A 17896-nucleotide genomic window follows, 5' to 3' on the forward strand; every position below is an offset into this window, starting at 1 on the left:
TTAAACTGGTATATCACAACTTCACACTTGTTTGCAAATTTAAAATCTTTGATTCCTTCTAGGTCATCAATTTCCATTGCTACAGCAGTAGAAAATATGGCCACAGTTTCCTTTATACAAACCTTAATTTGACATTCCAGTTCTTCAGTTTTCTGTTCTAAAGAGAGGTGTTTCTCTTTATATTCTTTAAGATGACTTTCCAGCTGACTGCAATGTTCTTGCTTATCCTGCAACTTTGTAGTGACCTGATCCAACTGAGTAGTGATCTTATTTAACTCCTATAAAAAATACAATTAAAGATAACTTTGGTAAGGTTTACTTTGCTGTAATGCCCAAATGTTTGTTCAAAGTAAAGTAGAAAACTCTAACTTTATTTAAGAAACTATTGTAAGACCATAGATAAGTCTAATAATATATCAGAGGTTATATTTACCCACCAATGTAAAGGACCTGAACTGAAGTTGTACATAGTCTGAGATACTACGTTTACATACATAAGAGCTCAATAACTTTTTCTAGGAAGAGTTATTTTAGGAGCCAAAAGATACAACAGAATATTAAACAGGCTAATAATAAAACAACACTTTTATACTATAATTAAATGTTTTCAATGTTCAAAACACCATTTTTTAATATAATTTTTTAATTACAGGGATTACATTATAAAACTTGAGCAATTCATTGGGAATATCTAGTTGCACAGAAAAAAACAAAATAAAAATTACTAGTAAATCCACTACTCACAGATAATTACTATTTTTTCATAACTTTCCTTCTAGTCTTTTCTGTATGTTAGTTTCTATTTTTTGATTTGTACTTTTAAAATAAAGGAGGTCGCTTTACATACTGTTTTACTGTACCCTCCTTTGTTTTTTTTGTTGTTGTTTTGTGGGTTTTTTTGCGGTACGCGGACCTCTCACTGCTGTGGCCTCTCCTGTTGCGGAGCATAGGCTCCGGACGCGCAGGCTCAGTGGCCATGGCTCACGGGCCCAGCCGCTCTGCGGCATGTGGGATCTTCCCGGACCGGGGCACAAACCCATGTCCCCTGCATCAGCAGGCAGACTCTCAACCACTGCGCCACCAGGGAAGGCCTAACCTCCTTTGTTTTTACATAACAATGCGTCATGAAACTGTGACATTATTTTCTAAAATATCATTATACATGACTGCGTAAATTTCTATTTTATCAATACAGACCATTTTTTGCCAAATGTCCTATTTTATATTCTTAGATTGCTACAAACCTTTCTGCAGATATGCTAACAGCATGCTTAAAACTACGATTATTCCCTTAGGGTAAAGGACTAAAAGTGAGCTAATGAATATGAAAAATCCTAAAGGTCTTAAAATAAATATATTGCCAACCAGCTTCCCCTACCACCATCAAAAGGTTCAACTAATGTATACTATCGCAAGCAAGGTATGGAAGTGGCTTGTTCTTCTACACCATGTCCAATCCTTCCAGTGTTAAACACTTACAAACATTTTACCTTAATAAAGGCATATTCCATTATTGTCTTAATTTGCAATTGGTTCTTAATGAACTTGAGGATTTGCTAATATAGTTTTGATCATTTACTTTTGTTTTTAGTCACTTATTTCTTATGTAAAAGTGTTTTAAACATCAAAAATATTAGCCCTTCATCAGACATACTTCAGAAAATGTTTTATTCTTTTGCTACTTGCTTTAGAATTTTGTAATATTTTTGGCAGGTAAATTTTAAACTTTTATGTGGTTATTCTTATAAATACTTTTTCCCCTATAGTTCCTGGCACTGACCTAATACTTAGAAAATACTTTCCAGATGTGTTTAGCAATAATGTAAATAACAATATAAAGTAAAAAGCAAGCTGCAGAACAACATATATAATGATAGTATATGTATAAAACAAAAAGATCTGTGTATGTGTATATACACACACACATATATTTTTGTTCAATGTTTATATATGTCTGGAAGGATACATACCAAATTTAAAAGCAAAATTTCCATATAAGGAGAAAAGACGGATTGGGGTTAAGGGTTAATATAGAAAATCATTTTGTTTTGTTAACTTCAGACACTACTATATTGTTTAAAAACTGTTTGGACCAACAACCAGTATTTACTTCTCAAGCAAAAAGTAAACTTTAAAAATTCCTACCTGGTCAAAGGTAAGAAAAATCTACCAGCATTTTGAGCTTGGCCCTAAAGGAGGAAGCTTTTATTCTACCAGAAGTGTTGAGAAGAGTAACTTGTGTATGCTTTCCAGCCCTACTTACTCCTACCCCCAAGAAAAGAGAGTAACTCTTACTATTGAGATGGAATACATGGTGCTCTTTTCCTGCTTCCAAGTAGGAAGTATACCTGGGTCACAGCCTGATTACCTACTTAAAACAGGTGTGGAAATCTGTCTCTTCCCCAGTCATTGGCACTTGATGGGATGAAGCAACAATTCAACAATTAGGAGTAAACATTTCAGCTCCACACCAAGGTCTATATTATGGGAGAAATACAATATTAAGAAGCTCAACCATAGCTGCACAAGTCGAGCTTTATCAAAAGCAAAGATGGGGCTTCCCTGGTGGCGCAGTGGTTGAGAGTCCGCCTGCCGATGCAGGGGACGCGGGTTCATGCCCAGGTCAGGAAAGATCCCACATGCCGCAGAGCGGCTTGGGCCCGCGAGCCATGGCCGCTGAGCCTGTGCGTCTGGAGCCTGTGCTCCGCAATGGGAGAGGCCACAAGAGTGAGAGGCCGCGTACTGCAAAAAAAAAAAAAAGATGTTTTTTGTTTTTGTTTTTTTGCCACACCTCTTGTCTTGTGGAATTCGTACTTCCCCAACCAGGGATTAAACCCGGGCCACCACGGTAAAAGTACCAAGTTCTAACCACTGGACTGCCAGGGAATTCCCAAAGATGATACTTTTATCTCCATCTGTCTGACTCTTGCATCTACCACTCAACTGGTTCTGAACTCAGGGAGAAATTAAGGAGAATAAGCAGGTCAATCACAATATTATATAAAACTGAGTATCATTTTTACATGTTTCCAGTTATCTACCAAAACATTAGGTTATGGTAAGAAATTGCATCAGGTTCTCCTACCTGCTGTTTATCTTGTAATGCGTTTTGGGCTGTGTCCAAATGATTCTGAAGATCTGCTCTTTGAGCAGTTTTTGCTGCTTCTGCTGACAGCAATAATTCAGTTTTGGCTTTAATCTGTAACAAAATTTACAAGTCATTTAATTTCTATTTACTTCTTGATTTCCCCTTGCTTGACTGTACATTACTTTTGTCACTAAATAATTTTAAAAAATTAAATCTTTTGCCAGAAAACATAAAGATTTAGACATTAAAAAATAAGTATGTGATAATTCTCCAAACAGGAATGAGTAGGAGAGAATACTCCTAATAATGCTTGAATAAATGATAAAAAGATGCCCCTATATAACAGCAAAACACTTCCCCCTCTCTAAAATTTGACATCCACATATTGAATTATCTTTAACTCATCTAACAAATATATTTTTAAAAGAAATGTGTATCCTCTTTTTCCAAATTCTAATAGTATACTTGTTATTTTATTATATCATTTCTGATTTTCAATGGAATTATTCTTCTCAAATAAAGAAAATTAAGGCTTAGAAATGTTTCTATAACTTTCTCTACTATAGTATAGAATAAAAAACCAATGATGAGAATGAAGAAAGGAATATGTCTTAATTTCCACACCATGACTGACTCACTGAGCAAGGCTTCCATACTGGCCTCTGAAAGTAAACACATTAAAATACATAATGGGCGCTTCCCTGGTGGCACAGTGGTTGAGTCTGCCTGCCAATACAGGGGACACAGGTTCGTGCCCCAGTCCGAGAAGATCCCACGTGCTGCAGAGAGGCTGGGCCCGTGAGCCATGGACGCTGAGCCCGCGCGTCCGGAGCCTGTGCTCCGCAACGGGAGAGGCCACAACAGTGAGAGGCCCGCGTACCGCAAAAAAAAAAAAAAAAAAAAACAATACATAATGGTACCATACAAAGTTGGGTTTTTTGTTTTGTTTTGTTTTTTGGCCGTGCTCGAGGCTTGCGGGATCTTAGTTCCCCAGCCAGGGGTTGAACCTGGGCCCTCAGCAGTGAAAGTGCCATGTCCTGACCACTGGACCACCAGGGAATTCCCTAAAGTTTTTTTTTAACCAAACCTTTTAAAAAATAAAATTCAAAATAATTCAAATATATGTAACAGAAATCTAATGGCATAATAATATCAAACAACTTTGAACTTAGGAAACAATAATAAGGGCTTCATGAAAAAAAAAAGTGAAAAGATCTGGTAGTTTCAGGAAGAGTAATTTGTTGGGAGAGAGAGAAAGAGACGGAGGGAAAGGGAGAAAGGCAAACAGGAAGGCTCAACAACTGTCTAAATACAAACTTTATTTAATTCCTATTCCTAATTTTTTTTTCCATTAATAAGTAAGGCAGGGGTGGGGAGGGAGAGAGAAACGATTTAAAATATGTGATGGCCTAAAATTGGTGTTTTATTCATGCAAACTCATATTAAGTTACATAATTCGATATTACCTGTATATCAAGCTGGGAGACCTTCTCCTTGCTTTCATTTAATTGACTACTTAATTCATTAATGCTGGATTCTAGGGAAAGGACGCGGTCTTGTGCAGCTCTGAGATGTGCCTTCTGCTCTTGCACCTGGTCATGCAAATTCTCCTGGGCTTGTTTATGACTTTCTGACTGATTCTTCAGCTTCTCCGTTAGTTGAGTTACCTACCATATAAGCAAGACTCTAATTACGAAGGTCACAAATGATGTAACAAGAACTAAGAAACCCAAATTTAAGGACCATGAGAATGTTAAAGTGCTCTATGATAGATTATCTCAACTTTTTTTCGAGAAACATTATTCACATCTTTCCAAAAATAAGTAAACATAATCTCTCAAAATCATAAGAATAACATCAAATTCAGAGATTCCTATTATTTTTAAAACCAACTCTACTGAACTATAATTTAGATGTAATAAAATTCACCCAATTCAATTGTACAGTTTGAGGAGAGCTGATAAATACATTCATTTAACCATCACCACAATCAAGCAAGAGAACATTCCGATTACCCCCAAAAGTTTCCTCATGCTCCTGTGCACTCAGTACCCACCCTCTGCTCATCTCTGGCCCCAGACAATCACTGATCTGATTGAGTAATAAGAGTTCCTTATATATCCTGGATGTTTCTGAATTGTCAGATATATGTACTACACATATTTTCTCCCAGTCTGTCTTGGCTTTTATTTTTGTAATGGTGTCTTTTGAAGAACATTCATTTTTCATTTAGGTGAAATCCAATTCATCTGATGTTTCTTTGGGGTACTCTGGTTAGAATGCATTGAGTTTCTTGAATCTGTGGTTTCATATTTTTAATCAAATTTACAATTTTTTCAGCCACTAGTTCTATAAATATTTTCCTCCTTCCCACTCTTCTTTGACACTCATTATATGTATGCCAGATTACATGATACTATCCCACAGGTCATTAAGGCACTGTTCATTTTTTTTCCAGCCTTTTTTCTCTCTGTGCTTCATTGTGGACAGTTTCAATTACCTTGTCTTAATGGTCACTGATACTGTTTTCCATTTGCTTAATCTATTACATTCATCGAGTGAAATTTTCATTTCAGATTTTTTTTAATCTCTAGTTCTAATTTTTAGTTTCTATTTCCATTATTATAGTTTTTTCTTTATATCCATAAGCATATTTTATTTTTTTAAGTGTAAAGGGTTTTTTAAAGTTATGTGTAACATAGGCAAAATTATTTTATTTATTTATTTTTGGCTCCGTTGGGTCTTCGTTGCTGCCCATGGGCTTTCTCTAAGTTGCGGTGAGCGGCGGCTACTCTTCGTTGCAGTGCGCAGGCTTCTCTGATTATGGTGGCTTCTCTTGTTGTGGAGCACGGGCTCTAGGCGTGCTGGCTTCAGTAGTTGTGGCACAAGTGCTCAGCAGTTGTGGCTCACGGGCTCTAGAGTGCAGGCTCAGTAGTGTGGCACACAGGCTTAGTTGCTCTGTGGCATGTGGGATCTTCCCGGACCGGGGCTTGAACCCATGTCCCCTGCATTGGCAAGTGGACTCTTAACCACTGTGCCACCAGTGAAGTCCTGGCAAAATTATTTAAGTCAATAAATTTTTAAGGAATTTCAAGTGTTCTGATTCTTTCCACTGCCAATCACCTTAGTTCCTCCAAACTCAAAATCTGCAAGATAAAATAGCCCTTTCGAAAAGAAGTTGTCATGTGAGTCAGCCCACAATTCTTTTAGTTGGGCTTCTTATATCTCCAATGGAATACGAACACACTTCAAAATTTCCATCCTGTAATCTTTGGGATCCAATTTCCTCGAGCAATTTACTTTAGGACCACGTTTAGGGTCAGGAGTTGGATCTGCCTGGTTTTGAATTTGACACCCTTTAAAAATGTATTAGTTTCAGGGCTTCCCTGGTGGCGCAGTGGTTGAGAGTTTGCCTGCCGATGCAGGGGAAACGGGTTCGTGCCCCTGTCCGGGAAGATCCCACATGCCGTGGAGAGGCTGAGCCCGTGAGCCATGGCCGCTGAGCCTGTGCATCTGGAGCCTGTGCTCTGCAACAGGAAAGGCCACAACAGTGAGAGGCCCGCATACCGCAAAAAAAAAAAAAATTTATTAGGTTCAAATCACATTCACTCCTAAGCCATCACACCCTAGAACAGTACAGATCGTTGGGATATGCCAATACCTTTTTAATATGATATTTTTTAATTTATTTATTATTTATTTTTGGTTCCACTGGGTCTTTGTTGTGGTGCATGGGCTTCTCATTGCGGTGGCTTCTCTTGTTGTGGAGCACGGGCTCTAGGTGTGCAGGCTTCAGTAGTTGTGGCACGTGGCTCAGTAGTGGTAGCTCACAGACTCTAGAGCACAGGCTTAGTAGTTGTGGTGCACAGGCTTAGCTGCTCCATGGCATGTGGGATCTTCCCGGACCAGGGCTCGAACCCGTGTCCCCTGCATTGGCAGGTGGGTTCTTAACCACTGCGCCACCAGGGAAGCCCACCGATACCTTTTTAAAATCCAGACACTGTGTTCAAGATAAAAGCCTAAAAAAAGAAGCCATCTTTGTTTCATGTCAACATTAAAATTAGAGTACTAAATCAATGCAGCTGGTAATTTAAAAGCTTAAGATATGAGGGAAATTATCAGCTCTATAATCCTGGAAGCAATCTTTATGTTTATCAATACACCCCCATCACTTGAGTCTCTTTTAGGTATCATGTTCCTTCTTATCTGTATCAAAACTCATACTGAACACTGAGCTCTGAACACTGAGCAGCTTTCAACTATAAAAGCTAGTCTAAATAATTCTTCATCAAAACTGGTAACCTAGGCTAACTTTGAAATTTGGGGGAAAAATTTGTTGTCATATTCTAATACCCAAATTAGAAAAGTGATATGACCTACTTATACTTTAATACTTTCTCATTTAGATAATTAGAATTCTCTTATTGGACAATTCTTCCAAAAAGTGACTATAAATTCTTTACAGTTTGAAAATGTATTAAGCTAACTTTTATAAGTTTCACTTAAACTAACACATAGATGTTAGAACGATAAGGCAACTTACCAAAATTATTATTAGCTATTCCAAACACATATACAATATCAAAATATAGAACCACTAAGCCTGGTTATTAACCAATACATAATAACAACTAACACTTGATTAGTGGTTTTAGTTTATAAATATATTTTGTTATTTACTTTTTTCAAAACATCACAAAATGCCATGAGGCAAGTATATATTATTAATAACTTTTCAATATGAGCTAACTATACTTTTCAAATGAGCTAACAAGGGGAAATGATTTGCTCATGGTCATCACAGGTAATAAATTACATCCTGGGACATGAACTGAGAGTTCCTTCATCATATCATGTTAGCTTATTTTCACTACAATAGCAACCCACCTCTAAGGTAAATAAGATAGTATTTGTCAGAAATACATAATAATTTTTAAAGTACTAAAAATAACAGAAGAATCATTTAGATAAAGCACTTAGTAAGATTTAGAGAGATAAAAGTAAATTTTAGAAATAGAATACACTTGAAAAGTAAATTTTAGAAATAGAATACACTTGACAAGCTTACTTGTTCTTGTAATGTATGGTTTTTTTCTTGTAACTGGTTAAGAACAGCAGTCTCTCCCTCACCAGCCTGAATTTTTGCATAAAGGTCTTCTCTTTCCTTTTCTAGTAAAGAAATATTTTCTTTACTCTTCTGTAATAAGGCTTCAAGGTTCTGGATCTTTTGGTCCTTATCACCAATTTGACGTAGTACTTGTTCTAAATCATTCTGTAAAGAATTGAAAACTACTACCTTAATGATAGAGAACTTAAAAAGTTATTCCTCAAACAAAATGATAATAAATAAATTTTAAGACTCAAACTCTTAGTCTTACATATTTTTTACTAATCATTACATTTTAACATGGCAAATTTAATTAAATAATTAGAACTATATACTTAACAATATAAACCTATATTATTGATAATAAACTAGAATTTAACCAAAATACCCCTTCAATTAACCACATTCTTACTCTAACACTCTGACCTCACCACCTACGACGACTCTTGTTTACTCCATTTCAGACATGTGGGACTCCTCATTATTCCTAATCACACCAGGCACATGCCCACCTCAGAGCCTTCGCACCAATTGTCTCTTCTGCCTGGCACACTTCCTCACAAAGTCACATGGTTCATTCCCTCTCCTTCCAATGTTTGCTCAAATGCCACCTTCTCAATCATACCTACCCTGATCATTACATTTAAAATTGCAGCCTTTCCAAATACTCCCTTCTCCTGAATATTTTTTCTTTCCATAGCACTTATCTTCTAACACTAAATAATTTACTTATTTTTCATGTTTATGTGCCTCCCTCTGCCCCCTCACAAGAATGTAGGCTCCAAGAAGGTGAAGATTTTTATCTGTTTTATTCATCAAGGTATCCAAGACCTGTATGTTCTAAGATATTTACTGAATGAGCAGAAAAGTAAGTGACTGTACTCTAACGCACATACACTCATGAAAGATCATTTCAATACCCCAATAGGACTCTTCTGTCACTACATAAAGGGATCCCTCTTCTTTACTTCACCAAGGACCGTCATGTTACACAGAGCACATGCAAGAGGCCACATCCAGAGCAACACTCATTAATGTTGAGAGCTATCTGACCCACAGCCTTTGCCTCTGCCTCAATCATTCTAAGAGAGCCAGAGAGCCTCCACCCAGAACAAGGCCCTACCAAGCCCTTATGTAAACTTTATAGCAGCCCACACCACCTTCCTGAGACAGAGCCAGCAACCCCCTGGTACCCTCAACGAAGTGTGCCAATATTAAAATATGTGAGATCGGGGCTTCCCTGGTGGCGCAGTGGTTGAGAGTCCGCCTGCCGATGCAGGGGACACAAGTTCGTGCCCCGGTCCAGGAAGATCCCACATGCCGCGGAGCGGCTAGGCCCGTGAGCCATGGCTGCTGAGCCTGCGCGTCCGGAGCCTGTGCTCCGCAACGGGAGAGGCCACAACAGTGAGAGGCCCGCATACCGCAAAAAAAAAAAAAAATGTAAGATCAGTCACTTTCAAACATGTTTCTCATCCCTTTAAGTTTCAGTCACGAAACGATGAAAAGCAACATAATCTCTCTGCTCTCATCCTCTGTTCCTGCCACAAAGAACCCTCTCTGTACATTCTACCCATCTTCTGGAAACACAGTTCCAGGGCTAAGCTTTTTCTAGAACTATTACTCTATTTCCAAGTCTAACTGAAGTTTGGTGCTCCCTGTACAGATGCTGATTCCCCATCAGCCCTCTCTGATATGTAAAGACTGTTCTGTTGGGCAAGCAGGAGAGGTTGACTTTTTCTAGATTTCTTCACTGCCATTACTCTCTCCCTCAAGTAAAAGGTTTATGCTGCTTTGGGAATTATGTATTCATTTATTCTACCCTCTATGCTGTGTTGCTATCATCTATAAATCCCTACCTCATTCACTGAAGACTTGAGACCTGATTTAGTCTTTCTCTCAATCCCAATTTCTGCCAATTTCCTGGGAAATACAAAATACATAGAGAATTAAGAGGACAGCCTCAACATTCATATCATCTTAATTCCTGGACCTTTATTCATTCTATTCAATCACTCACATGCAGGATCTTGTAATCACCTGAAATTGTTCTAGATAAAAAAAATGTCAATTATCCTACTCTGTGACCACAACTTCCTGACTGTCTTCCAGTTTCATGACCTCATTTCTGCTCTTCAATGTCAAAGAGACATTAACCTCAATTTTATTCTAGCATATTTAGCATACACCTAGCTTTTCTTCCTGAACCTCATATATGGATATGAACTAACCTTAACTATTCTTTCATCTAATTCTCCATTTCCTTTTACCTCCCAAGTTTCCAATACAGCCACTCCAAACAAAAACCCAATCCTAGATCAATGGTGCAATCTGCTTTCTCCACACCTACATTTCTAAGCACTATTAGAGCAAAATCACAAACCTCCATAGATTGGTGCCACCACAAATTTCTAGACTCCAACCTCTATTATATACTCAGAATCATCTTTTCACTCCTGTCACTTGAGTGGGGTTCTCATCCTCAAATATTCCCCTAAATAACCATTTAAAAGCTTAATCTTAATCTCCAAATTCTTAATCTCTGTCCACCAGACATTCAGCTATTACTATTCAAACTTAACCTGGGGGGTGGGCGGTGCTATATTATCTTCAGGAATGACCTACCATGACTTTTCTTCCTCTTACCTACAAAATTATACATAGACATATATAATTCAAAAATATTTACACACTACTATATGTAAAATAGATAACCAACAAGGACCTACTATACAGCACAGGGAACTATACTCAATATTTTGTAATAACTGTAAAGGGAAAGAATCTGAAAAATAATATATGTATATATATATATACACACACACACACATGCATATGTATGTATTTATGTATAACTAAATCACTTTGCTGTACACCTGAAACTAACACAATATTGTAAATCAACTATACAATAAAAATAAATAATGAAGTAAAATATATTTAAATACACACACACACACACACACACACACACACACACACACACACACACACACACACACACACACACACACACACACACACCCTCCTTTCTTCAAAGGATATCCTTCACAGGATAAGTTTGAATTTACCACCACCCATTGTATCAGTGACATCATAGCTTATAAATACCTTATTCCTTCAGTCACCTCCCCTTCTCCAATATCCTCAATTATTCCCCCTCTACTAGTCCCTTTGTCCTACATTATAAACACATTCAGGTATCTCTGGTTCTCAAAAACACTTCCTAGACCAAGTCCCACTCCAGCTTCTGCCCAGTCTTTATGCAATTCACATTTTAACTTCAAAAGTAATGCATATTTACTTTCCCCATTCCCTCATCTCTCATTTACTCATCAATCAAAAATCCGACATTCATGTCTATCACTTTATTGAAATCATGCTTCACAAGGTCACTAATTCTTAACTACTTAACCTAATGAATATTTTTCATTTATCATACTGGGCGTCCTCTCCACACACCCACATTTGAAGTTGCTGCTTACTCCCAACTTTTGACTCTCCCTAGTCCTTTGGCTTTCACTCTGCAAGGTCTCCTTAATTGCTCTGATCATTCTTTCTTTGAGCTGTTCTTCCTCTACTCATCCATCCCTTAAATGTTAGTGTTTCCCAGAAGTCTTGTGTCACCAGTTGTCTGTTTTTCTCATTACACTCTCTCCCTGGTTGATCACATTTATTGTAATAATTCCATTTACCCCATAAATACTGTCTCTCACAGCTAATATATAGCATGGTCCTCTCCTTCACGCTTTTTAAATTAATACATCCCATAGGTGCCTCAAGACTTGTCCAAAACTGAACTCACTGCACTGGCCATCTTTCTCAAGTTCATTAACACAGCTGATGATACCTCCATTTACCATGTACCCAATGTTATCAGTCTGCAAGCCATTCCCTATCTCTGTCATTCCCTACAACTATTTAGTATTTTACCTCCAAAGTAGTATTTACTCTACCTCCAAAGTAGCATTCATATTTGTCCCTATGATATTTTTTAGCAATTGCTTGAACTAAGACCATCATTATTAGGCTTCCCTGGTGGCACAGTGGTTAATAATCCGCCTGCCAATGCAGGGGACACGGGTTCGAGCCCTGGTCTGGGAAGATCCCACACACCGCGGAGCAACTAAGCCTGCCCACCACAACTACTGAGCCTGCGCTCTAGAGCCTGCAAGCCACAACTCCTGAGCCCACGTGCCGCATCTACTGAAGCCGGGGCACTCTAGAGCCCGTGCTCCGCAACAAGAGAAGCCACCGCAATGAGAAGACCGTGCACCACAAAGAAGAGTAGCCCCCACTCGCCGCAACTGGAGGAAGCCCGCGTGCAGCAACGAAGACCCAACACAGCCCAAAGTAATAAATAAAAATAAATTGATAAAAAAAGGACCATCATTATTTTTCACCTAAACTACTGCATATATTAGTCTTTTAACTGATCTCCTGTTTCAGAATATTCTCTCCAAAATTCATGTTTTACAAAACCATGAGAATAATCTATTTAAAAATCAAATCTGGCTATGGCACTTCTAAAGACCTTCAATACCTTTCTATCTTCAAGCATAGATAGAAAGGCCTTCCATAAACTTACCCATGTCTAATGCTCTGGGCTCTTCTCCAACTCATCTCTAAGTTACACTTTAAGCTCCAGCAAAACCTAACAGTTTCGTTCATACCAGCTTCACTATTCTTTTCCTTGTAACTTCTACTTGGAGTATACTACTCACTATCACCATCTTTGCAACCCAGAAACATCTACACAAACTTTGCAACAGACTGCCCCTTCTAAGGAAATTTTCTGTAACTGCTCTTTTCCAAATTTTATCAGTTACATAACTGTCTTCTCTATGCTATCATAATAATTTTATACACATATATACACCTAGAACTATACTCATCACATCTCTTTAATTAGTTTTTAGGACTTTTCATAATGAGAGACTTTGCCTGGCCTCTTTGCCATCCTTTTCTTATTCCTCCCCAGAGATTGAGAATTTAACTAACTGGAAAGCTTGGAATAAGGAATCAAGAATGTTTAACTCAGCCCCTTGCTCTCCCCTCAGTCTAAGAGACAACCTGCCTATAAGAAGGTAAAAGGCTGTCATTTCCAGCTTTGTCTGTGATTGGATGAATAAATTTAATTCTGCGGTACATTATAAGAAAGTCCTCTTGCCCGCAATCTATACCAAATTCTCTACCTCATCTTTACTACTCTATTTTTTTGCTACTCTTTATAATAAAACTCCTAGAGTTATCTATATCCATTGCATCAAACTTCTCTCTTCCCATTTTCTTTTGGACCCTCTCCATCAGGCTTTTGCCCCTCCTTCTCTTTACAAATTGCTCTTACCAATGTCATCAGTGACTTCATGTTGCCAAATCCAGTAGGATTCCCAGTTTTCATCTTGTTTGACCTCCATCCTTCCAACTACCCAAGCCAAAATCCTTGTAATCATCCTTGACTTCTCTGCCAATGCCCCATATCAATCTATCAGTAAATCTGTCAGCTTTGAAAGTATATCTAGAATCTGACCATTTTTCACTACCTGCACTGTTTCCACTCTGATCCAAGCCATATCATTTCTTGTGTCAATTATTATAGTAGTCTCTTAGTGAATTTGTTTCTACTTATGTGCCCCTACGGCCTACTCTCAATACAGTAGCCAGAGTAATCCTATGAAATTATAAGTCCGATCATACTACTCCATTGCTCAGAAACCTCCAATGATTTCTCATCTCACAGTAAAATCCTTAAAATTACTTATGAAGCTCGACATGTTCTGATCCTCTGTGATCTCTATGGCTGTGATCCCTATGGCTTTTAACTCTCTTATCACTCACACCACTCCACTCACTGGCTTCTTGATGTTCTTGTACACCTTCCCTTCCTTTAGATCTTCTCAAAGATGCCTTCCCTGGCAACCATATCTAACATTGCAGTCCCACCTCCAGATCCCCAGATACTTCCTACTCCCCGTCCCTTTTTTCATCTCCATAGCACTTCCACCATCTAACACACTATATATTTTGCCTATTTACCTTGGCTAGTATTTGTCTTCCTCACTAAGCTCCATGAGAGCAGACATCTTTGTCTATTTTCTTTGCTGCCATATCCACAAAATCACTTCCTTGGCTAAGAGTAGACATTAATATATATTTGTTGACTGACTGAATGAAAGAACAAATAAATGAATACAATATTTGGATCTCTAACCACCTGACTCCCATGCCACTATCCAAACTCAGAAGGGAAAGAAAGGCATATATTACTTACTGCCTCCTTTCAATTCCAACATTGCTTCTGTGTGTATATCATTAGATTGCCATTTCCTAGAAGGCAGGCACTGTGTCTTACTCAGCTCTCTAATTTCAGTGCTTACCACTGGGCCTGACACACAGTGCTCAATAATATTCAATGAATTAGTGAAAGACCAAAGAAATAAATGAATGTCAAATTCAAATTCATTTCAAACATATGGGTACCGTCTTCTGCTCACCATAACAAAAAAAAATTTAACTTATTTCAATCTTCTGAGCTATACTATAGAATCTGTACAAATTTAACTCAGTCACATTTTCTATACCTACAATTCCAATGTTCATATGATAGCTCTGAAACAGGAAAAGACATGACCAATAAACAGTAAGTTCTACTGTAGGAAATACAAAATGTTATTTTTTACTGAGGTAAACTAAACTGAGAAATTTTATTTGCATTTTTAATTTCTAAAATAAGGTATTTTTAATAAACAATAATAAATAATTTATTATGTATAAATAACAATTTAAATAATATATTCTGTTTAAATAAATTTAATAAATTTCTTTAACAGAAATTTAATAAATTTAAAATTTTTATATAAATTTATAAGTAACAAATTATTTATAATAAATATTTTTTAATATTTTAGAAAAATTTTTCAACAGAGCAATCAAAAGAAAAAGGTTTTCTGATTATCCAGATACTGAAAATTATCAAAACTCTTCATAATCAAGTACTTTGCATTATCTAGTTTCACCACAACAAAAGGATAATGATTTGGTTAATTTTTGTTTAAAAGGCTAAAAATTCAAATACTGTTTACCTGAGCTTCACGAAGTTTTGCTGTAGTGCTTTGCTGAAGAGCTTGTTGTTCTTGATGCTGTTGCTTTGTTTTATCTAACTGATGCTGCAATTCTGTGGAATTTGTTACTTTTTCCTTCAACTTAAAAAAAAAGAATGAAGACTGTCAGTTGACAACTTAAAGGCATAATGCTAGCATATAAATATCTGGTAGTACTTCAGATCTCACAATTCTCAAGTCTGAAGAGAAAATTCAATTCAAACAACAGATAAAAATCAACTTTAAAAGCAATATCTCATTACTTATAGAATCGTAATCTCATGATTAAGAAATTATTCCTTAAGAATTCATTCTCATCCTGAAAAGTATAAAATTCTTTCTCCAGGTTGGTATTTAGTTTATTATTGTTTTTATATACTAATATGATCAAGGAATTAATTATATATAATTAATTATATATTTATTTTAATTAATTTTAAATTAATTATATAATTATTTTTGTAACAGTATCAATATTTGTTTTACTTTTTGCACAACAATCATAATTATCACTTACTGGGAAACAACAGTATGATCTACCACACTAAGATTTTGGGTCTAGAAGAAAATCTTTTGCTGAAGCTACAGATTTTAACTCTCAGGGTTTGTTCAATTCTAATAAAAGAAGTACTTTAATGATAACTTTTACTTTAACCAAATATCAGTTACCATTTTTGCCAACTACAGCTTAAATTAGGATAGCATACAATCTTATGTTTAATTTTTAAAAGAGAAAATCCTTAAATGCAAACTCAAAGTTTATATGCACCAACTACATGTCATTAATGCCCTCATCAACTGTTCATTTTCCAGAGTCATTAGGAATTGGTCCTTCCTGGATAGGAAGACTCTTCTTGAGCAGCCTGACAGGTTCACCCCGAGAATTTATCCTGCCTAAAGCTGAAGAGCAGCCTTCTTTGCACATTTTTGTTGAGAACTTTAGGGAATACAATCACAACAAAATGACTTAATGCAGTTAATAAATAGGACATTTTAACTGGGGAGAAATAAAAGTCCCAACTTAAAGTTAAAAAAATCCAATTAAAGCTCTTGACCATAAAAAGATTAAAAACAATATTTAAGATGCCTCAAATCTATCAATAAATGTACTAATGTAAACTCATTTGAAATGCGAGCTTACCTCTTCTTCTAAACGAGAAAGTTTGAGCTGTAGATCAGCCACTTGTTGTTCCTTATCCATCAGCTTTTCACTTGAAAGCTGTCTCTGTTCCTTCAGCCTACCATGAGCTTCCCCTAGTTGGCGCTCTGTCTCCAGAAGTTTGCTATGTAACTTCAGAAAAGGAAAAAAAAGTAAGTACATATGTATAAACACACCTACGATCACCACCATTACTACTACCACCTACTTTCCAAACAATGTTTTATTTTTCACCAATATAAAAATAATATATTAATTTTCCTGATACTTTAGAGGAACCTAAGAAACAACTGAATTTTAATCACATAAATTATGACTCATAAAACTGTAACCAAACATCACAGATTTCAGGGTTTTTGCACTCTTTAAAAAAAAAACAAAAGCCAGCAAACCTGAAGCTCTTGTTTAGATATAAGTGTTGTAATCACTTGAGGAACTTAAATAAAACAAAACTTAAAAATTAAGACACTTAAGGCACATTCAGACCTATTCCACTGTAGTTTTTAGAATCCCAAAGTGATTCTTGTAGTTTTCCCATAATTATGAACCACCACAACTGACTTCTTACATTTGGGTACTGAATAGAGCACAAAGTATTCTCAAGTCCTCAAACTGGCACACAATTTCTAAATAAAATAGAGGAAAGAATAGTTTCTTAAAATATTAGGTGATTCTCATTCATTAGCTTTAAAATTGCCACCTAGCTAAAACTAAAGGAGAAATTTTTCTTGGAGCTAGAACTATCACTTTCTCAAATTCCTTATTTTCACTAATACTACCAGAAATAACAGCTGGTTTCTCTTGTGGGACTGGCTGGGGGTGGGTCCATTAAAAAAAAAAAAGTTTGTACTAATTTTAGAAGAATTACTGCACAAGTGCTGGGAGTACAGAACAAAAAAAGAGTGGCGTGGAGATAAAGATGCAAGACATTCGGCAAAGTTTACACACTAAGAGTATTTCTACACCCCAGCCTCATAACACATTAAATCAAATCTCAGCATGTGCCTCAGCAAAACTGGAAATTAATAACAAGCATACTATACAATTGCTTTCAATCAAACCCATTCATATTAAATCTGAAACTATTAAGAGTCTATAGCCTTTGTGTCATATATACACTTATATGCTCTACACTTGCATATTTCTCCATAAAAATTCACAGTTGGCAAGGAAAAAAATAAAGTTCTATCGGAAGAGTGGACACCCACTATTTTCTTATGCTATGAAACAAGCTGCAGCTGTCAAAATATATCCTATCCTCAATAAAGAAAACCAAAGTGGATTTCTAAAGTAAAGCATGCTTCAATCTAACTAAAACAGGAATCAGTAACATTTAAAGAAAAGACATTTATTTTATTCTTGTCCTAAGCCAGCACCCTGACATCTCTCCGTTTTCTTCTTCTTCTTCTTAAAATGCAGTGAATTAGCCTGTAGTAACTACCCAA

At 36.6% G+C, this 17896-nt stretch overlaps 1 protein-coding gene across 4 annotated transcripts in view; it reads right to left on the reverse strand.

Moving 5' to 3' along the window:
* EEA1 (early endosome antigen 1) overlaps nt 1-17896 on the reverse strand; it is a 131667-nt gene that overhangs the window by 32140 nt on the left and 81631 nt on the right. For all 4 annotated transcript variants that reach the window (XR_014297490.1, XM_082667086.1, XM_082667085.1 and 1 more), the window contains 6 exons: nt 16434-16583; nt 15275-15394; nt 8157-8360; nt 4555-4755; nt 3086-3199; nt 123-278 (listed from right to left, as the gene is read on the reverse strand). Coding sequence is in view for 3 of the 4 variants with exons in the window: in XM_082667086.1 (XP_082523212.1) it covers nt 123-278; nt 3086-3199; nt 4555-4755; nt 8157-8360; nt 15275-15394; nt 16434-16583 (945 nt within the window). In the remaining variant the exon portion in view is untranslated. The remainder of the gene's footprint in view (nt 1-122; nt 279-3085; nt 3200-4554; nt 4756-8156; nt 8361-15274; nt 15395-16433; nt 16584-17896) is intronic.

The sequence above is a fragment of the Grampus griseus genome, assembly GCF_964374135.1.
Source record: "Grampus griseus genome assembly, chromosome: 11".
Lineage (NCBI taxonomy): Eukaryota > Metazoa > Chordata > Mammalia > Artiodactyla > Delphinidae > Grampus > Grampus griseus.